The sequence below is a fragment of the Balaenoptera musculus genome, chromosome 2 (genome assembly GCF_009873245.2).
Source record: "Balaenoptera musculus isolate JJ_BM4_2016_0621 chromosome 2, mBalMus1.pri.v3, whole genome shotgun sequence".
NCBI lineage: Eukaryota > Metazoa > Chordata > Mammalia > Artiodactyla > Balaenopteridae > Balaenoptera > Balaenoptera musculus.
Window position 1 is genome coordinate 36954570 of NC_045786.1, and position 23212 is coordinate 36977781.

A 23212-nucleotide genomic window follows, 5' to 3' on the forward strand; every position below is an offset into this window, starting at 1 on the left:
ACCTACAAAAACAAAAACAAACCCAAAACAATTAAGAAAATGGTCATAGGAACACACATATCGATAATTACCTCAAACGTGAATGGATTAAATGCTCCAACCAAAAGACACAGCCTTGCTGAATGGATACAAAAACAAGACCCATATATGTGCTGTCTACAAGAGACCCACTTCAGACCTAGGGACACATACAGACTGAAAGTGAGGGGATGGAAAAAGGAATTCCATGCAAATGGAAATTAAAAGAAAGCTGGAGTAGCAATACTCATATCAGATAAAATAGACTTTAAAATAGAGAATGGTACAAGAGACAAGGAAGGACACTACATAATGATCAAGGGATCAATCCAAGAAGAAGATGTAACAATTATAAATATATATGCACCCAACATAGGAGCACCTCAATACCTAAGGCAACTGCTAACAGCTATAAAAGAGGAAATCGACAGCAACACAATAATGGTGGGAGACTTTAGCATCTCACTTACACCAATGGGCAGATCATCCAAACAAAAAATTAATAAGGAAACACAAGCTTTAAATGACACAATAGACCAGATAGATTTAATTGATATTTATAGGACATTCCATCCAAAAACAGCAGATTACACTTTCTTCTCAAGTGCGCATGGAACACTCTCCAGGATACATCACATCTTGGGTCACAAATCAAGCCTCAGTAAATTTAAGAAAATTGAAATTATATCAAGCATTTTTTCTGGCCACAACGCTATGAGATTAGAAATCAATTACAGGGAAAAAAACGTAAAAAAGGGGCTTCCCTGGTGGCACAGTGGTTAGGAATCCGCCTGCCAATGCAGGGGACACGGGTTCGAGCCCTGGTCCGGGGGGATCCCACATGCCGCGGAGCGGCAGAGCCCGTGCGCTACAACTACTGAGGCTGCACTCTAGAGCCCGTGCTCCACAACGAGAGAAGCCACTGCAATGAGAAGCCCGCGCGCAGCAACGAGGACCCAACGCAGCCAAAAATAAATAAATTTAAAAAAAAAAAAAAAACGTAAAAAAGACAGACACATGGAGGCTAAACAATACATTACTAAATAACCAAGAGATCACTGAAGAAATCAAAGAGGAAATCAAAAAATACCTAGAGACAAATGACAATGAGAACACGGTGATCCAAAACCTATGGGATGCAGCAAAAGCAGTTCTAAGAGGAAAGTTTATAGCTATACAAGCCTACCGCAAGGAACAAGAAATATCTCAAGTAAACAATCTAACCTTACACCTAAAGGAACTAGAGAAAGAAGAACAAACAAAACCCAAAGTTGGCAGAAGGAAATAAATCATAAAGATCAGAGCAGAAATAAATGAAATAGAAACAGAGAAAACAATAGCAAAGATCAATAAAACTAAAAGCTGGTTCTTTGAGAAGATAAACAAAATTGACAGACCATTAGCCAGATTCATCAAGAAAAAGAGGGAGAGGACAGAAATCAATAAAATTAGAAATGAAAAAGGAGACGTTACAAGAGACACCACAGCAATACAAAGCGTCCTGAGATGCTACTACAAGCAACTCTATGCCAAAAAAATGGACAACCTGGAAGAAATGGACAAATTCTTAGAAAGGTTTAACCTTCTAAGACTGAACCAGGAAGAAATAGAAAATATGAACAGACCAGTCACAAGTAATGAAATTGAAATTGTGATTAAAAATCTTCCAGCAAATAAAAGTCCAGGACCAGATGGCTTCACAGGTGAATTCTATCAAACATTTTGAGAAGAGCTAACACCCATCCTTCTCATACTCTTCCAAAAAATTGCAGAGGAAGGGACACTCCCAAACTCATTCTATGAGACCACCATCACCCTGATACCAAAACCAGACAAAGATACTACAAAAAAAGAAAATTACAGACCAATATCACTGATTAATATAGATGCAAAAATCCTCAACAAAATACCAGCAAACAGAATCCAGCAACACATTAAAAGGATCATACACCATGATCAAATGGGATTTATCCCAGGGATGCAAGGATTCTTCAATATACGCAAATCAATCAATGTGATACACCATATTAACAAATTGAAGAATAAAAACCATATGATCATCTCGATAGATGCAGAAAAAGCTTTTGACAAAATTCAACACCCATTTATGATAAAAACTCTCCAGAAAGTGGGTATACAGGGAACCTACCTCAACCTAATAAAGGCCATATATGACAAACCCACAGCAAACGTCATCCTCAATAGTGAAAAACTGAAAGCATTTCCTCTTAAGATCAGGAACAAGACAAGGATGTCCACTCTCACCACTATTATTCAACATAGTTTTGGAAGTCCTAGCCATGGCAATCAGAGAAGAAAAAGAAATAAAAGGAATACAAATCGGAAAAGAAAAAAACCTGTCACTGTTTACAGATGACATGATACTACACATAGAGAATCCTAAAGATGCCACCAGAAAACTACTAGAGCTAATCAATGAATTTGGTAAAGTTGCAGGATACAAAATTAATGCACAGAAATCTCTTGCATTCCTATACACTAATGATGAAAAATCTGAAAGAGAAATTAAGGAAACACTCCCACTTACCATTTCAACAAAAAGAATAAAATACCTAGGAATAAACCTACCTAGGGAGACAAAACACCTGTATGCAGAAAAGTATAAGACACTGATGAAAGAAATTAAAGATGATACAAACAGAAGGAGAGATATGCCATGTTCTTGGATTGGAAGAATCAATATTGTGAAAATGACTGTACTACCCAATGCAATTTACCGATTCAGTGCAGTCCCTATCAAATTACCAATGGCATTTTTTACAGAACTAGAACAAAAAATCTTAAAATTTGTCTGGAGACACAAAAGACCTCGAATAGCCAAAGTGGTCTTGAGGGGGAAAAAAGGAGCTGGAGGAATCAGACTCCCTGACGTCAGACTATACTACAAAGCTACAGTAATCAAGACATATGGTACTGGCACAAAAACAGAAATATAGATTAATGGAACAGGATAGAAAGCCCAGGGATAAACCCACCCACCTATGGTCAACTAATCTATGACAAAGGAGGCAATGATATACAATGGAGAAAAGACAGTCTCTTCAATAAGTGGTGCTGGGAAAACTGGACAGCTACATGTAAAAGAAATTAGGACACTCCATAACACCATACAAAAAATAAATTCAAAATGGATTAGAGACCTAAATGTAAGACCGGACACTATAAAACTCTTAGAGGAAAACATAGGAAGAACACCTCTTTGACATAAATCACAGCATGATCTTTTTTGACTCACCTCCTAGAGTAATGGAAATAAAAACAAAAATAAACAAATGGGACCTAATGAAACCTAAAAGCTTTTCCACAGCAAAGGAAACTGCAAACAAGACGAAAAGACAACCCTCAGAATGGGAGAAAATATTTGCAAACGAATCAACAGACAAAGGATTAATCGCCAAAATATATAAACAGCTCATGCAGCTGAATATTAAAAAAAAGAAAAACCCAATCCAAAAATGGGCAGAAAACCTAAATAGACATTTCTCCAAAGAAGACATACAGATGGCCAAGAAGCACATGAAAAGCTGCTCAACATCACTAATTATTAGAGAAATGCAAATCAAAACCACAATGAGGTATCACCTCACACCAGTTAGAATGGGCATCATCAGAAAATCTACAAACAACAAATGCTGGAGAGAGTGTGGAGAAAAGGGAACCCTCTTGCACTGTTGGTGGGAATGTAAATTGATACAGCCACGATGGAGAACAGTATGGAGGTTCCTTAAAAAACTAAAAATAGAGTTACCATACGATCCAGCAATCCCACTACTGGGCATATACCCAGAGAAAACCATAATTCAAAAAGACACATGCACCCCAGTGTTTACTGCAGCACTATTTGCAATAGCCAGGACATGGAAGCAACCTAAATGCCCATTGGCAGACAAATGGATAAAGAGGATATGGCACATATATACAGTGGAATACTAGTCAGCCATAAAAAGGAACGAAATTGGGTCATTTGTAGAGACGTGGATGGATCTAGAGACTGTCATACAGTGTGAAGTAAGTCAGAAAGAGAAAAACAAATATCGTATATTAACACATATATGTGGAACCTAGAAAAATGGTACAGATGAACCGGTTTTAGGGCAGAAATTGAGACACTGATGTAGAGAAAAAACGTATGGACACCAAGGGGGGAAAGTGGCAGGGGGTGACACCAAGGGGGGAAAGTGGTGGGGGGTGGTGGTGGTGTGATGAATTGGGAGATTGAGATTGACATAGATACACTAATATGTATAAAATGGATAACTAATAATAACCTGCTGTATAAAATAATAGATAAATTTCAAAAAAAAGTAAATAAATAAAAGTTAAAAAAAAAAAGAAGGGAGTGGCAGGATATACTTAAACTGATGAAAGAGAAAAAACCTACAACGAAGATTACTCTACCCAGCAAGGATGTCATTCAGATTCGATGGAGGAGTCAAAAGCTTTTCAGACAAGTAGAAGCTAAGAGAATTCAGCACCACCAAACCAGCTTTGCAACAAATGCTGAAGAAACTTCTCTAAGCGGGAAACGCAAGACAAGAAAAAGACCCACAAAAACAACCCGAGAACAATTAAGAAAATGGTAATGGGAACATTCATATTGATAATAACATTGAATGCAAATGGATTAAATGCCCCAACCAAAAGACACAGACTGGCTGAATGGATACGAAAACAAGACCCATATATATGCTGTCTGCAAGAGACCCACTTCAGACCTAGGGACACATACAGACTGAAAGTGAGGGGATGGAAAAAGGTATTCCATGCAAATGGAAATCAAAAGAAAGCTGGAGTAGCAATACTCATATCAGATAAAATAGACTTTAAAATAAAGACTGTTACAAGAGATAAGGAGGGATAGTACATAATGATCAAAGGATCAATCCAAGAAGAAGATATAACAATCATAAATGTTTATGCACCCAACATAGGAGCACCTCAATACATAAGGCAAATGCTAACAACCATGAAAGGAGAAATTGACAGTAACACAATAATAGTAGGGGACTTTAACACCCCAGTTACACCAATGGACAGATCATCCAAACAGAAAATAAATAAGGAAACAGAAGCTTTAAATGACACAATAGACCAGATAGATTTAATTGATATTTATAGGACATTCCACCCAAAAATGGCAGAATACACTTTCTTTTCAAGTGTACATGGAACATTCTCCAGGATAGATCACATCTTGGGTCACAAATCAAGCCTCAGTAAATTTAAGAAAATTGAAATAGTATCAAGCATCTTTTCTGACCACAACACTATGAGGTTGGAAATCAATTACAGGAAAAAAACTGTAAAAAACACAAATACATGGAGGCTAAACAGTGTGCTACTAAATAGCCAAGAGATCGCTGAGGAAATCAAAGAAGAAATAAAAAAATACATAGAAACAAATGACAATGAAAATACAACGACCCAAAACCTGTAGGACACAGCAAAAGGAGTTCTAAGGGAAGTTTATAGCAATACAACCTCACCTCAAGAAATAAGAAATATCTCAAATAAACCCTACACTTAAAACAACTAGGGAAAGAAGAACGTGGAAAACCCAAAGTCAATAGAAGGAAAGAAATCATAAAGATCAGAGCAGAAATAAATGAAATAGAAACGAAGAAAACAATAGTAAAGATCAATAAAACTAAAAGCTGGTTCTTTGAGAAGATAAACAAAATTGATAAACCCTTAGACTCATCTAGAAAAAAAGGGAGAGGACACAAATCAATAAAATTAGAAATGAAAAAGGAGAAATAACAACTGACACTACAGAAATACAAAGGATTATAAGAGACTACTACAAACAACTATATGCCAATAAAATGCACAATCACGAAGAAATGGACAAATTCTTGGAAAGGTACAACTTTCCAAGACTGAACCAGGAAGAATTAGAAAATATAAACAGACCTATCACAAGTAATGAAATAGAAACCGTAATTAAAAATCTTCCAACAAACAAAAGTCCAGGACCAGATGGCTTCACAGGCGAATTCTATCAAACGTTTAGAGAAGACCTAACACTGGTACTTCTCAAACTGTTCCAAAAAATTGCACAGGGAGAAACACTCCCAAATTCATTCTACGAAGCCACCATCACCCTGATACCAAAACCAGAAAAAGATATCACAAAAAAAGAAAATTATAGACCACTATCACTGATGAACATAGATGCAAAAATCCTGAACAAAATACTAGCAAACAGAACCCAACAGCACATTAAAAGGGTCATACACCATGATCAAGTGGGATTTATCCCAGGGATGCAAGGATTCTTCAATATATGCAAATCAATCAGTGTGATACACCACATTAACGAACTGAAGGATAAAAACCATATGATCATCTCAATAGATGCAGAAAAACCTTTTGACAAAATTCAACACCCATTTATGATAAAAACTCTCCAGAAAGTGGGCATAGAGGGAACCTACCTCAACATAATAAAGGCCATATATGACAAACCCACAGCAAGCATCATACTCAATGGTGAAAAACTGAAAGCATTTCCACTAAGATCAAGAACAATTCAAGGATGTCCACTCTCACCACTCTTATTCAACATAGTTTTGTAAGTCTTAGCCACAGCAATCAGAGAAGAAAGAGAAATAAAAGGAATACAAACTGGAAAAGAAGAAGTAAAACTGTCTCTGTTTGCTGATGACATGACATTATACATAGAAAATCCTAAAGATGCCACCAGAAAACTCCTAGAGCTAATCAGTGAATTTGGTAAGGTTGCAGGATACAAAATTCATGCACAGAAATCTCTTGCATTCCTATACACCAACAACGAAAAATCAGAAAGAGAAATTAAGGAAACACTCCCATTTACCATTGCAACAAAAAGAATAAAATACCTAGGGAATAAACCTGCCTAAGAAGGCGAAAGACTTGTACTTAGAAAAGTATAAAACACTGATGAAAGAAATCAAAGATGACATAAACAGATGGAGAAATAGACCATGTTCATGGATTGGAAGAATCAATATTGTGATAATGACCATACTACCCAAGGCAATCTACAGATTCAGTGCAATCCCTATCAAACTACCAATGGCATTCTTCACAGAATTAGAACAAAAAATTTTACAATTCGTATGGAAACACAAAAGACCCCGAATAGCCAAAGCATTCTTGAGAAAGAAAGATGCAGTTGCAGGAATCAGGCTCCCCGACTTCAAACTATACCACAAAGCTACAGTAATCAAGGCAGTATGGTACTGGCACAAAAACAAATATAGATCAGTGGTACAAGACAGAATGCCCAGATAAACCCGTGCACATATGGGCACCTAATTTACGACAAAAGAGGCAAAAACATACAGTGGAGAAAAGATAGCCTCTTCAGTAAGTGGTGCTGGGAAAACTGGACAGCTGCATGTAAAAGAATGAAATTAGAACACTCCCTAACACCATACACAAAAATAAACTCCAAATGGATTAAAGACTTAAATGTAAGACCAGGCACTATAAAACTCTTAGAGGAAAACATAGGAAAAACACTCTTTGACATAAACCACAGCAAGATCTTTTTTGACCCACTTCCTAGAGTAATGGAAATAAAATCAAAAATAAACAAATGGGACTTAATTAAACTTATAAGCTTTTTCTCAGCAAAAGGAAAACCATAAACAAGGACAAAAAAGACAACCCTCAGAATGGGAGAAAATATTTGCAAATGAAACAACAGACTAAGGATTAATCTCCAAAATACACAAACAGCTCATGGAACACAATATCAAAAAAACTGTCCAGTTAAAAAATGGGCAGAAGACCTCAGAAGACAGTTCACCAAGGAAGACATACAGATGAACAAGAGGCACATGAAAAGATGCTCAACATCACTAATTATTAGAGAAGTGCAAATCAAAACTACAGTGAGGTATCACCTCACGCCGGTCAGAATGGCCATTATCAAAAAATCTACAAACAATAAATGATGGAAAGGGTGTGGTGAAAAGGGAACCCTCTTGCACTGTTGATGGTGATGTAAATTGATACAACCACTATGAAAAACAGTATGGAGTTTCCTTAAAAAACTAAAAATAGAACTACCATATGACCCAGCAATCCCACTACTGGGCATATACCCTGAGAAAACCATAATTCAGAAAAAGATACGTACCCCAATGTTCATTGCAGCACTATTTACAATAGCCAGGACATGGAAGCAACATAAATGTCCATTGACAGATGAATGGATAAAGATGTTGCACATATATACAATGGAATATTACTCAGCCATAAAAAGAGTTATTGAGTTATTTGTAGTCAGGTGGATGGACCTAGAGTCTGTCATACGGAGTGAAGTAAGTCAGAAAGAGAAAAAGAAATACCATATGCTAACAAATATATATGGAATCTTTAAAAAAAAAAGGGTACTGATGAACCTAGTTGCAGGGCAGGAATAAAGAGGTAGACATAGAAAATGGACTGGAGGACATGGGGTGGGAGGGTGAAGCTGGCGTGAAGTGAGAGTAGCATCGACATATATACACTATGGAATGTAAAATAGTTGGCTGGTGGGAAGCAGCATAGCACAGGGAAATCGGCTTGGTGCTTTGCGATGACCTAGAGGGGTGGGATAGGGAGGATGAGAGGGAGGCTCAAGAGGGAGGGGATATGGAGACATGTGTATGCATATGGCTGATTTGCTTTGTTGTGCAACGGAAACTAACAGTATTGTGAAGCAATTATACTCCAATAAAGATCTATTAAAAAAAACAAAAAAGCTACCATCTTGAGATGGAATTTAGGAGACCTAAGTTTTAGTTGCTCCTCTGCCTGCCAAGAGCTGTGCAGCCATGAGTGCATCACTTAGCTTCTCTGTGCCTCAGTTTTCTCACCATAAATGGGAGTGTCAAACTAGGTTTCAAATCATATCTGTATACTCATATTACTATATTACTCAAAGAACAGCAGGTATTTCTAAGTGTCCGTAAGAAAACGTCCGTATTTTCTTTCTTCCTTTGTGCATGATGTTATGTTGATAGAGTATGTCATACTTCGTTGGAAATATGTTCTGGCCATTAACGTGGACTTAAGAAAAAAAACCTAAACAACTTATTTTTGAATAGGTGATACTTGAATTTAGTAAGAACTTAAAAAACATGACGCATATATATTGGAAAGAATTTTCCTTCCACCTTGAGTTCCAGTTCCTCTTTCCAAAGGCAGCCATTGTCCCCAGTTTCTTGTGTGTGCATCCAGAGATTAACTATACGTTTATAATAATATGCAACCTGAAACCTTTTTTTAGAGTATGCAGGAAAAACAGGTTAATTGCAGGGGAAAAAATAGAAAATGGTATAAGAGAGCTAAAATCCTCATCATAATAAATAGTTTATAGATGATGTTCCAAATTTATGGAAAGAGAAGCAATTAATTTTTAGAAGGATGAGGGTAAAATAGCTAAAAGAGATGAAAATGATTGCTGGGGGTGGCTTGCCATGGCCAGGATATGCAGGGGTTTGTTTTTTAATTATATATATCTGTTGACTCTGTGTATGTAATCTTTTCATAAAAATAAAAATTAAAAAGGAGAAAAGAAGAAAATGTGGATAAACAAATGAAACAAAATTGCCTGGTATTGTTACCCCAGGTGTAACCAGTTTATTTTCTTCCAGTTTTGTCTATACTTTAAAAAATAAGAAAAATTGAAAGGTATCACCCCCATCCCCAAGAAAAAAAAAAAAGGTAAATACATGAGGTGATGAATGTGTTAATTAACTTGGGGGAATTCTTTCACAAGGTATATCAAATCATCACATTGTACTCTTTAAATATCTTAACAATTTATTTGTCATGTATACCTCAATAAACTAAAAAAAAAGAAAGCTTGAAAGAATAGTACAGCAAACACCTGTAAGCTATCACAGGTTTAACAGTTTTTAACATTTTTCCATATTTGCTCTGTATATACTTATGTGTATGTGTGTGTGTGTGTGTGTGTGTGTGTGTGTATATATAATTTTTTCTGAATCCTTTGAAACAAATTGCAGATATGACAGTTCACCCCTAACTACTACTACTAATTACTGCTAAGCATGCATCTCTTACGAGTGACAGTGTCCTACATACCACAATACCATTATCATATGTAAGAAAATTAGCACTAATTTCCTAGTATCATTTAAGTCATAACTTGAGTTTCCCCAATTGACCCCAAAATGTCTTTTATAGTTAGGGTTTTTTCTTATATGCATTCTGTTCTTCTGAACCAAGATCTAACCAGAGTTTATGCGTTACATTTGGTTATTATGTCTCTTTATTCCAGTCCCCCACCTTTATTTTCATGACATTGAATTTTTGAAGACTGTAACAGTTGTCTTGTAGAATGCCCATATGCTCATATATATGTGTGTGTGTGTGCATATATATATATATATAAATATATATAAACTTTTTTTTTTTTTTTTTGCCGCACCACACGGCATGCGGGATCTTAGTCCCCGACCAGGGATCGAACCCGTGACCTGTGCCCCCTGCAGTGGAAGCATGGAGTCTTAATCACTGGACTGCCAGGGAAGTCCCAGCACATATATTTTTTAAAATGACAAAAGTGAACTTACATTGGACATATTTTTGAAACTTTTATTTTTTCACTTTATTTTATGACTGTCTTTTTAAGTTCACATTTTCGGTCATACATTCAAGGGTCTTCATAATCTGAGCTTAATATGCTTTTTCAGATTTCTGTCACTGCTCTCCAGCACCATCTTTTCCTCCCCTGAACTATCTGCCATGGTGTCCAGTCATCCTCTCTACTTTTATTCATTATCCAGCATTAGTACAACACAATTAGCTCATATATTTCCCTCACTTGAAATACCTTTCTAGTATTATATTTGCTTGTTTAAGTCATAGAATTTTACAATTTGTTGAGCAGTGTAAGTTTTGTAGGACATAAGGCTGGCCTTCAAGTCCTAACGATGTGACTGACAAGCTGTATGACTTTGATAAGTCATTTCCTTTCTGAGACTAAGTTTCCTCAGCTGTAAAATGAGGGGTCAAGTTAAATGTCATTGAATAGCCCATAATTATCAAGGGATAAGTATTGTAGAAAAGTAAGTATTAGAGTTTAGAAGCAGAGGTATGTTGCTGTTGGCTGGTATGTGTCATGTATGTGATTGAATTTAAGCTGAATGGTCGTGAAGCCCAAATGAAATAATTTATGTGAAAAGTTCTGAAAATAATGTTATATAAATGTAATGTGTTTTAGCAAACAAAACGGCAGCGTTCTTTGAGTGGGTGGGGATGTTCTGGGATGCTGATGGTGTAATTATTACAGTATTTTAAAGAGTTTCTTAGAACTTCAGGTGCCCTAATAGTACTACTTAAAACTTTAAAATTGATATTACTCAGTGCTTTCCTAGGCGAGGATAATTATGGATCTGATCTCTTCTCTTGTTCTTACAGCTCTATTATCAAGTCCTAAATTTTGGAATGATTGTCTCCTCGGCACTAATGATCTGGAAGGGGTTAATGGTCATAACTGGAAGTGAAAGTCCAATTGTAGTGGTGCTCAGGTAACAGTTTTTCTTTTCAAGGCATGGAATTGCATGGCATTACTTGGGAGAAAAATTGAAATGTTGAATAACTGGTATATCATTCCTTTAGACACTACTCTTTCCCAGAACAGGGCCTGGAAGAAAATTTGTTAGTCTTTCTCAGTTGTGAGAAATTCTCAACCTTGTTAGGCACTTTCCATTCAGATCCCAAAGGGCTCATGACTTTCTATGAAATGTTTATGTGAGCTTTTATTTTTGGCACATCTGTTAAGAAAGTGTTTCAGATACTTTATTTTCCTGAAATCCTTCTGTCTTCTTACATTCTTTACTTTGGTGTATCAGGGCTGATACTAGTTGTTAATTTACAAGATTATATATCATCTTTACAATTAAGAATTTTTCTGCAGCATGTTTTCAGTGTCAGTACAGAAGCATCACTAATTATTTCCATGTTTCCTGCTGACCTTTAAATATCACTTCTAAATAGACTTCAGGAATTCTGAGTATATTAATGCCATCTCTTGAAGTGACAAATAGTACTGACTTTTTTTTCTCCACTGTCTTCCTTTCCTATCCTTGTACTCGTACTCTTAAGGATTTAAAAACCTAATTTAGCACTCATTTTTGGAGAATTACCACTTGGTTATTTAATTGAATCATTGTAGTTCTGTCTTATTTGGGGCTTAATTATGTAAGCTATCTCAAGTCTTTTCTGGAGATAATGGAGTATAAATATAAAATAAATTGAATCATTAACATTACCTAAAGTCTAGATAATAGTACCTTATTCTTAACAAGATGAATTTGACTCTTTCATTGTCATACTAGGATATACTTCCAGCAACAAGTGGTTGGAAGCACTGGGTCTCCAGTATCTTACTCCTCCCTTACTCATACCCATACCCTCGGTCTGAATTTATTAGTAATCAAATGCAACTGTGATTTTAGAGATCCAATGAAATGTCTGGAGTTTATTACCTGGGAAAGCATTTAATGTACTATTCTAGGGGTATAGAGACTTGGGTCTCTAGCTTTTTCATTGTCTAACTACAGCCTTGAGCAAGTCATTTATAGACTGAACCATAGTTTCCTCATCTATAAAATGAAGGCTAGACCTAGATGATGTCAGAAGACTTTTCCAGTTTTAAAATTATGTGGCCCTAAGTTCCCAGTCTTGAACTCAGTGGAGAGCTTCAATTTGTGAGGTGTTCAAACACTAACAGAAGGAGAAGCCACACTAATTGGCACTGTGGGGAAAAGCTGTAGAGAGAAGGCCCAGGGAGGCATCTTTGGAGATTCTTCTGGAATTATTTCAGATTGAGTTCTGTTCAGTGGAGATGTTTAAGTACAATCTAATGACCTTTAAACTGGGAATGATGGAGTGAATAGGGGATTAGAGTAAGCACCTGTGGAACATTTTGGTGGTCCTGAAAATATCAGTTGGGGCTTAAAAGGAGTGTTTGGATAAGTTATTTGGTAGCTAGGTTATTTGTATACTAAACTTTTCTGATTGCCGGTGTGGAATAAAGAAAAAAAATGAAAAGAGACCAGGTCCTATTAGAAGAGAATCTGGTCAAGACTGGAGGGAGTAGTCATTAGAGAAAGGTAATTTATGTGATTGGGTGTTATTTATGTGATTTCATAAAACTTCAAGGAATATAATTTTTACCTGGAACCAAATGTGCCTCAGAGGACTCAGGCCAACTGAGAATCCACTTTTAGGACTTTAGTGAAACCACTGGGGATAAAGACAAAAATACTTTCTTATTATTTATTTTATTAACTGAAGTTTCAGGGAACATTGAAAACATTTTTTCCCCCCTTTGTGAAGCTGAAGTCAGTTTAATTTATTTTTATTTTTATTTTATTATTTATGGCAAGCTGCGCAGCTTGCGGGATCTTAGTTCCCCCACCAGGGATCGAACCCGGGCCCCCTGCAGTTGAAGTGTGGAGTCCTAATTGGTGGACCACCAGGGAATTCCCCAGTTTAATTTATATATAAATTATTTATATATAACTTCTTATAAAATTGATCATGATTGATGTATTAAATTTAAAAGTATAGGGCTTCCCTGGTGGCGCAGTGGTTGAGAGTCTGCCTGCCAAGGCAGGGGACTAAGGGTTCGAGCCCTGGTCCCGGAGGATCCCACATGCCGCGGAGCAACTCAGTCCCAGCGCCACAGCTACTGAGCCTGAGCTCTGGAGCCCGCAAGCCACAACTATTGAAGCCCACGTGCCTAGAGCCCTCAACGAAGAGTAGCCCCCTAGCCCCCGCTCACCGCAACTAGAGAAAGCCCGCGCGCAGCAGCAAAGAGCCAACACAGCCAAAAATAAATAAATAAAATAAATAAACTTAAAAAATAAAATAAAATAAAATAAATTTAAAAGTATAGTTTAATCAGATAACAGTAAGAAGTTTATCAATAATTTATTTAATTTTAAAAGTTTCCCCTGGTTATTTCTTAATGATCCTCTTACCACGTGCTTTATCTGTTTTTAATTGCCATCTGTATCTGAATTTTAAATCTTTTTTTTTTTCTGATCCAACTTTATTCCCTGAATCTACACTCTTGTTTTCATCCTACACTAACATCTCTATCTGGATGTTGACCAGGCACTTGAAACTCCACCTAATAAAAGTAAAATTCATCTCCTTTTCTCAAAAACCTGTTCTTCTTCCTCCTATTTCTGTGACTGTCACGGCCTTCTGCTCAATTGCCAATGTTAAAAACCTAGGAGTCATTCTTGATCCCCCCTTCTGTCATAGCCTATTGGCCATTGAATTTGTTATTTTCCCTCTCTCTATTCTACCCTTTTTTAGCTGTCCTCCCTGCTGTTATTCTATTTCAAGCCCTCATCATTTCCTGCCTGGGCTGTTGTAGCGACCTTTAAAAAAATGCTTTTATAATCAGAAAAAAGTTAATATATTTTCATTATATGAAATGTTGTAAACACAAAAAAAATCTAGATGAAACTAAGTCACCCATAGTTCTGGGATATAATTACTATTAACATTTTAGTCTCTTTTTTCATGTATATTATTTCTTACATAATTGAGGTAATTCTGTATGTGTATCCTTTTCTCAATCTTCTCCCCTTATCATTCTCCAGTGTCCATGTTTTTAATAACACTTTTAATAATTACCAAATATCACTTGTAGTAATAGCCTGGACAACTGGTCTCCCAACTTACCTTCTCATCTTTTCCAGTTTACTCATCAATTCAATAAATATTTGAATGTCTTCTATATACTCTGTAGTTTCTGAAGGGATGTTTCTTAAATGCAAATATGATAATGATATTCCCTGCTAAAATTCTAGAGTATCTCAGAAGCAGTTTAGCACAGTGAGAGTGAACCCCCTTGGTTCAAATCTCACCTTTATCATTTTTTTAATTTACAACTCTAGGCCATTCTAAGCCTCAGTCTCCTTATCTATAAAGTTGGGATAATAATAGTACCTACATCATAGAGTTGTTCTGAAGATTGTTTTTAAAAAAAACTCTTAAAATTAGCACTCTGCATATAATAAGTGCTCGATAAAGATGAGTCATTCACCCAGAACAACTCAGCTTTTATCTGTTTCATTTATATCATTTTCAAGCAAGGTTTTATTTGAACAAAGGATGTCACTGATTTTAAAAAATCAGCCAAAATAAAAACTTGAAAATTTCATGTCTAGAATACCTTCTGTAATATTTTCACCAAACACATGTTCTATCTTTTATCTGAACACCTTCTGAGAAAGGGAACTCATTGCCCCAAGAGGAACCTAAACAAAACTTTTAAGAATAAACATGTACTGAAAATCCATATTTCTAGTGGTTCCCGAATTTTGGTCATATTAGAATCACTTGGGATCTTTACAGAATACTGATGCCTGCTTCTCTCATCCACAGACATTCTGATTTAAGTGGTTTGAGATATGACCTGAGCGTGGGGATTTTTAAGTTTCCCAGGTGATTCTTGTGTGCACCAAAGTTTGGGAACCACCACCATATTCCCTTATGTATGTAGAGGGACCAGAGTCTTCAAACAGAAGTGTCTGGACTTTGTCATTTTTGCTGTATTGAATTTTATTCCTTGTCTTCTATTTTTTCTTATTAAATTTATTGTTAATGAAAACTGGAGCTTGAGTTGCTGAAAACAATACTGATGGGCTACTTCTTTATAGAAAGAAAAGTTTCATTAATTAGTGCAAATATCTTAGGACCTTTGAAGAACTTGGTATAAGGTAGAACAGGTGAAAGGTAAGAAGACACTCTAGAAGTTTGTCATCAGTAATTACCATGGAATTGAATTCTTTGCTTGTTTCTGAAATTCTTAGGCAAAAATCTCTGCTCTTGTCCTTGGTTTTGTTTCTTGTTTCTCTTTTTTAAATAAATAAATTGATAGCACAAGCATTATCTCTGTCGCTGACTGTTCTTTGACTTGATGGGCTGTTTTTCCTTCTTGTTGGGTTGAAACCATGAGGTCATCTTGGTCTGTATCTTTATAAATGGCAGGAAAAGATGATCCAGTTCTCATCTGAATATCTTTTAGCATTTTCAGATGAAGTGAGAATAAGGACAGTGATTATAAAGTTCACTCTTTTATATTCTGTTTGTCATTTGAAATTTTAAAAGGTTAAAGAATTAGTAACATTGCCCTTTTCAAAATTTAAGTTCTTTTGAATAGTAATGGTTGAAATGGAACTAGTTAATGAAGGCTATTAACTAAAGGAAACCTTTAGTATACCTAGTCTGAGGAAACCATATTTGGAGGACAATACACATTTTATGTTGATATATTTGTTAAGATATTAAGTATATTCCAAAGGTGATACTTTTAATTGTTTGTTGCATATCTAACTTTGAAAGTAAATTTAATCTCAGGCTTTCTTTTGCTATTATATTCTTCTTTCCCTCCCAGTGGCAGCATGGAACCTGCATTTCATAGAGGAGATCTTCTCTTTCTAACAAATCGAGTTGAAGATCCCATACGAGTGGGAGAAATTGTTGTTTTTAGGATAGAAGGAAGAGAGATTCCTATAGTTCACCGAGTCTTGAAGATTCATGAAAAGTATGTGCAAACTATATCTTCTCTATTTTAAAACACTTTTATGTTTTAGTGTCTGCAGCATTTAATTTTGATAGCCTAAAGATTAAGAAAGGGTGGGGAACTCCTAGGTCCTTCTTCTAGTCCATTTTTATGAATGTCTGAAGGTTTGGTGAACATTTGGAAGACTAAATACTTATTTAGTAATTCATTTTTCCCTGAAGGCTTTTCTGGAGGGTTTTCTTGGTTCCCTTCCACTTCCCAACCAGATCAGTAACCCTGTCTGTATATAGCCCCAGAAAAAACATGACACAAAGGTTGATCCCAAATAGAATCTTCTGATATAATGGACGAGGTAGCCCTAACGTTTCAAAAACAAACCTTTAAGGCAATCTCACAGATATTTTAAATAAGAATAAATTTGTCAACTTTTTCAAATTCCAAAGAAAATTTCTGAAATCTAAGTTATTCTTGTAAATATAGACTCTTGCATTTTAGAATTGAAAAAGATATATGTAAAACCTTGAGAATCTCCTGGTGTGGAGGAGGGACATAACAATGAGCAAAAAATGTCACCTCTCTGGGTCTCAGTTTCCCTGTCTGTAGTAGAAAGAGGTTCAGGAAGATGAACTATAAGACCTCTGGGTTCAGTATTTTAAGATAACTTCAAATGGAGTATAATCTGTAAAAAAATTTTGGATCCCTGTGTTGTACACCTGAAAACTAATATAATATTGTAAATCAACTATACCTCAATAAAAAATAATAATAAAATAAAGTATGCAGGAAAAAAAAAAAAGATCTCTGGGCTCTAAGCCTGTGCTTCCCTGTGCAGCTACATATTCCTCACCCCCTCCATTCCAAGTCTGTAATATTTCTAGTTAAGGAAAACTTTCAGAAGGAAGGAAAGAAAGAAATGAAGGAAAAGGGAGTGTCCTGGAGGACATACAGAGGGAAGTAAAACAGTGGGAGTGATGTAGGTTCTTGAGTATGAAGAAGCCCTAAATAGATACTACCTCATGCTTACCACCCTCTCAAGTAGTTTACATTCTCCATTTCCAGAAGAGGGAACTGTCAACTGTTGCTTTTTGAAAAATCTCTGTAAACATTCTAGCTTAGAAGAGTTCTTTCTTCACTGATAAAATAAAGATCTTACTGCTCTTTTTTTTCCATACTTCAGTCTATTGGAAGATTATAATTTTTATATTGCATTCTATTAGTGACTAGGAAGGAATAACTTAGTTTTTTTAATTTTACTTTTATTTATTGAGAAGGTTTATTCAGTACAGGTAGTGTTTTCCATATTCTCAAAGTATATTTGTGTTGTTTGTTCTCACCAACTTTCCCCTGAATTTATCAGAAAAAAATCACACCCTGCTTTGGGTAGAGCAGAAGTTGTCCATTTTTATGTGTGATCCTTTGAAATTGAGTTATTTATTTATTTATTTTAGAATAGGCTTTTTTATATATATATATAAATGTATTTATTTATTTATATTTATTCTTGGCTGCGTTGGGTCTTTGTTGCTGCGCGCGGGCTTTCTCTAGTTGCAGCGAGCGGGAGCTACTCTTCGTTGCGGTGCGTGGGCTTCTCATTGTGGTGGCTTCTCTTGTTGTGGAGCACCAGCTCTAGGCTCATGGGCTTCAGTAGTTTTGGCACGTGGGCTCAGTAGTTGTGTCTCACAGGCTCTAGAGCACAGGCTCAGCAGTTGTGGTTCACGGGCTTAGTTGCTCCGTGGCATGTGGGATCTTCCCAGACCAGGGCTGAAACCCCTGTCCCCTGGATTGGCAGGTGGATTCTTAACCACTGTGCCACCAGGGAAGTCCCGAGTCTTTTATTTTAAAACAGTTACCTTGTTTCAGGACAGGTTCACTGACAGATATATCAGTTACAGATTCCTTAAATTTAACAGAATTGTGAATATTTTAAACTGTATGGTATTTGTAATCTGACGTTATTGGTCATTTACGTTAAACATTTGAGATGCCTTTAATTAGCAGGCCTGTTTAAATAACAGATCCTATTAATCTTCTGAAGTTTCAAATTTCCTTTTTTGGGGTGGGGGGAAGACTAAAATACCTGGTTGTAATAATCATTTGATTTAATAGTATTAACATTGTTCTTAAATGTGGGACCAAATGACAAGCAAAATGGATTAAGTTTTTGTAGTAAATGTGTCCTGAACGTTTTCAAGCTGGTTTTTGCACTGTTAACACGTTTCTGTCATCTGAACCTTGTTTTAAGAAGTGAAATCCTGAGCTTTAAGAATAGAGGTAGGAATTGTTCAGCTAACCTCTCTCTTGTCTCATTCCTCCTTTCCTTCTCCATCTACTTTTTTTAAAAATAAATTTTATTTATTTATTTATTTATTTATTTTTGGCACCTGGACAGGGACTTGAACCCTGGGCCCTCAGATTAAAAGTTCCATCTGCTTCTTATGTAACTTTGTAAATTTGTAAATATAACATAAAACTCTTTTTTTCATATATTGAATCTCCATCTTATGAACATTCTTATTACATTATTATTCTTACACATGATGCTGTGTGAAATTGGAAAACACAAAATTGCCTGTAATCCTAGCATCCAGAGATAAAATGTTAAGTTGGGGGTCATTCTCTTTTTGTCTTATAAACATACGTTTTCCTCCCCATGCAACACTGGGATCTGCTTAATACTACCTTTTTTTTTTTTTTCCCAACATCTTTATTGGAGTATAATTGCTTTACAATGTTGTGTTAGTTTTTGCTGTATAACAAAGTGAATCACCTATATGTATACATATATCCCCATATCCCCTCCCTCTTGCACCTCCCTCCCACCCTCCCTATCCCACCCCTATAGGTGGTCACAAAGCACTGAGCTGATCTCCCTGTGCTATGCAGCTTCTTCCCCCTAGCTATCTATTTTACGTTTGGTAGTGTATATATGTCAGTGCTACTCTCTCACTTCATCCCAGCTCACCCTTCCCCGTGTCCTCAAGTCCATTCTCTATATCTGCATCTTTATTCCTGTCCTGCCCCTAGGTTCATCAGAACCATTTTATTTTTTATTTTTTGGTTCCATATATATGTGTTAGCATACGGTATTTGTTTTTCTCTTTCTGACTTACTTCACTCTGTACGACAGATTCTGGGTCCATCCACCTCACTACAAATAACTCAATTTCGTTTCTTTTTATGGCTGAGTAATATTCTGTTGTATATATGTGCCACATCTTCTTTATCCATTCATCTGTCGATGGACACTAAGGTTGCTTCCATGTCCTGGCTATTGTAAATAATGCTGCAATGAACATTGGGGTACATGCTTCTTTTTGAATTATGGTTTTCTCAGGGTATATGCCCGGTAGTGGGATTGCTGGGTCATATGGTAGTTCTATTTTTAGTTTTTTAAGGAACCTCCATACTGTTCTCCATAGTGGCTGCATCAATTTACATTCCCACCAACAGTGCAAGAGGGTTCCCTTTTCTCCACACCCTCTCCAGCATTTATTGTTTGTAGATTTTTTGATAATGGCCATTCTGACTGGTGTGAGGTGATACCTCATTGTAGTTTTGATTTGCATTTCTCTAATGATCAGTGATGTTGAACATCCTTTCATGTGTTTGTCGGCAGTCTGTATATCTTCTTTGGAGAAATGTCTATTTAGGTCTTCTGCCCATTTTTGGATTGGGCTGTTTGTTTTTTTGATATTGAGCTGCATGAGCTGCTTGTATATTTTGGAGATTAATTCTTTGTCAGTTGCTTCGTTTGCAAATATTTTCTCCCATTCTGAGGGTTGTCTTTTTGTCTTGTTTATGGTTTCCTTTGCTGAGCAAAAGCTTTTAAGTTTCATTAGGTCCCATTTGTTTATTTTTGTTTTTATTTCCATTACTCTAGGAGGTGAGTCAAAAAAGATCTTGCTGTGATTTATGTCATAGCATGTTCTGCCTTATGTTTTCCTCTAAGAGTTTTATTTATGGGACTCTCTGCACTTCCTGGACTTGATTGACTATTTCCTCTCCCATGTAAGGGAAGTTTTCAACTATAATCTCTTCAAATATTTTCTCAGACCCTTTCTTTTTCTCTTCTTCTTCTGGGACCCCTATAATTTGAATGTTGGTGCAATTAATGTTGTCCCAGAGTTCTCTGAGACTGTCCTCAATTCTTTTCATTCTTTTTTCTTTATTCTGCTCTGCAGTAGTTAGTTACACTATTTTATCTTCCAGGTCACTTGTCTGTTCTTCTGCCTCAGTTATTCTGCTATTGATTCCTTCTAGAGAATTTTTTATTTCATTTATTGTGTTGTTCATCGTTGTTTGTTTGCTCTTTAGTTCTTCTAGGTCCTTGTTAAATGTTTCTTGTATTTTCTCCATTCTATTTCCAAGATTTTGGATTATCTTTACTATCATTACTCTGAATTCTTTTTCAGGTAGACTGCCTATTTCCTCTTCATTTGTTTGGTCTGGTGGGTTTTTACCTTGCTCCTTCGTCTGCTGCATATTTCTCTGTCTTCTCATTTAACTTACTGTGTTTGGGGTCTCCTTTTCGCAGGCTGTAGGTTCATAGTTCCCGTTGTTTTTGGTGTCTGCCCCCAGTGGGTAAGGTTGGTTCAGTGACTTGTGTAGGCTTCCTGGTGGAGGGGACTGGTGCCTGTGTTTTGGTGGGTGGGGCTGGATCTTGTCTTTCTGGTGGACAGGGCCGCATCCGGTGGTGTGTTTTTGAGTGTCTGTGAACTTAGTATGACTTTAGGCAGCCTCTCTGCTAATGGGTGGGGCTGTGTTCCTGTCCTGCTAGTTGTTTGGCATGGGGCGTCCAGCACTGGAGTTTGCTGGCCGTCGGGTGGAGCTGGGTCTTAGCGTTGAGATGGAGGTCTCTGGGAGAGCTCTCACTGATTGATATTACGTGGGGCTGGAAGGTCTCTGGTGGTCCAATGTCCTGAGCTCGGTTCTCCCACCTCAGAGGCTCGGGCCTGACACCAGGCCGGAGCACCAGGACCCTGTGAGCCACACGCCATTGTGTTGACTGGCTCTCCATCACCGTGACCGTGGCAGGCAAGGTTTGTGGGCACGACTTCAGCTACCTGGGAAAAGCTCTGATATGACATCAGAACTTATTTCTGCAACTATCTGGAAAAATCCATACTTGACTTTTTCCCATCTTCTCCAGCTGTAGAATATCTGCCCTCCAAGCAGCACATAACCTAAACAATGAGATGTTTGCCTCAGTTGTTTCCCAGAAGCTTGGAGTCAGCTGTGTCCTCAATACTATTTTGTAACATGATTATCTCATGAGCATATGGTAGAATATACCTGGTATTACCACATATGCAAAGAATCCCTGAACTAAAAGATGACCTTGCCAAGTACTACTTAATACGATGGTACTAGGTCCATGAATTTGAATCTGTTCTTTGTGCCCAGTGTAGTTGTTCATCTAGTCCTGCCTGTTATCCAGATGAGACTAATTTTGTGTCCTGAACTATCTGACTAGGCAGTGGAAAAGTGCACGTTATCAAGGGCTTCTCTCTAATGCACTACTGAGCTTAGGAAAAATTCCCTTAACAGAAACATTAAGTAATTTCCAATATTTGGGGACAATAGGAAATTGTGAGAAAGTGGTTGGCATTGGAGTTTTTGTTTCTGTTTGGAGATTGTGTTATCCCTTAATCATTTTATCTTTTCAAAAATTATTTTTTTTGTTTTTTTAAACTAAACATGTTACAGGATATTAAATATAGTTCCCTGTGCTATACTGTAGGTCCTTGTTGTTTATCTACTTTATACGTAGTAGTGTGTATCTGTTAATCCCATATTCCCAATTTATCTCTCCCCCCGGCATTGTTTTTTTTTAAAAAAAAGACTTAACCACCTCCTGCACTGATTATAGTTAATACTGTATTTTTAATTAAGTAAAAAAAAGGAGGGCTATGAGATATGCATGCAGGTAAGGTTATATGTACTGTGGCAAACAGCAAAAAACTTCTTTGAATCCTCCTCTCCCCTCGCCTATTTCTTGCTTTCCATTTTCTTCCAAAATGGGCGAGTTAGGAAAGCAGAGATAGTGAAGTTTGTTTTTTTTTGTTTTTTTTTTTTTTTTAAAGCTTTAGAAGCTCTTGTCCACTGGCCATGAATGTGCCAGGGCATGTTCACTGTACAGTTGGGGGAAGACCTGGATCAGACCCTCCCACCCTGCCACGCCCATCTCTCCCACCAGCTCCCTTCATGTTCCAGCCCCCACTCCATAGTTCTGCAGTTTTGTATAGCTACTTTATTTATTTTTTTATTATTTATTTTTGGCTGTGTTGGGTCTTCGGTTCGTGCGAGGGCTTTCTCCAGTTGCGGCAAGCGGGGGCCACTCTTCATTGCGGTGCGCGGGCCTTTCACTATCGCGGCCCCTCCCGTTGCGGGGCACAGGCTCCAGACGCGCAGGCTCAGTAGTTGTGGCTCACGGGTCCAGCCACTCTGCGGCATGTGGGATCTTCCCAGACCAGGGCTCGAACCCGTGTCCCCTGCATTAGCAGGCAGACTCTCAACCACTGCGCCACCAGGGAAGCCCCTGAAGTTTGTTTTTTAATTTAAAAGGTGAAATAGCTATTAAATGTTTATCAGTTGACTTAATTTTCGTGTATAGCTCCT

The 23212-nt window shown here is 37.0% G+C and overlaps 1 protein-coding gene across 8 annotated transcripts in view; it reads left to right on the forward strand.

Annotated features, from left to right (window-relative positions):
• The window catches only part of SEC11A (SEC11 homolog A, signal peptidase complex subunit), a 56228-nt gene that overhangs the window by 22729 nt on the left and 10287 nt on the right, over positions 1-23212 (forward strand). For 5 of the 8 annotated variants that reach the window (XM_036844147.1, XM_036844146.1, XM_036844149.1 and 2 more), the window contains 2 exons: positions 11464-11573; positions 16466-16615. In XM_036844147.1, the coding sequence (XP_036700042.1) occupies positions 11464-11573; positions 16466-16615 (260 nt within the window). The remainder of the gene's footprint in view (positions 1-11463; positions 11574-16465; positions 16616-23212) is intronic. The other 3 variants (XM_036844151.1, XM_036844153.1, XM_036844152.1) reach the window with 2 other exon arrangements.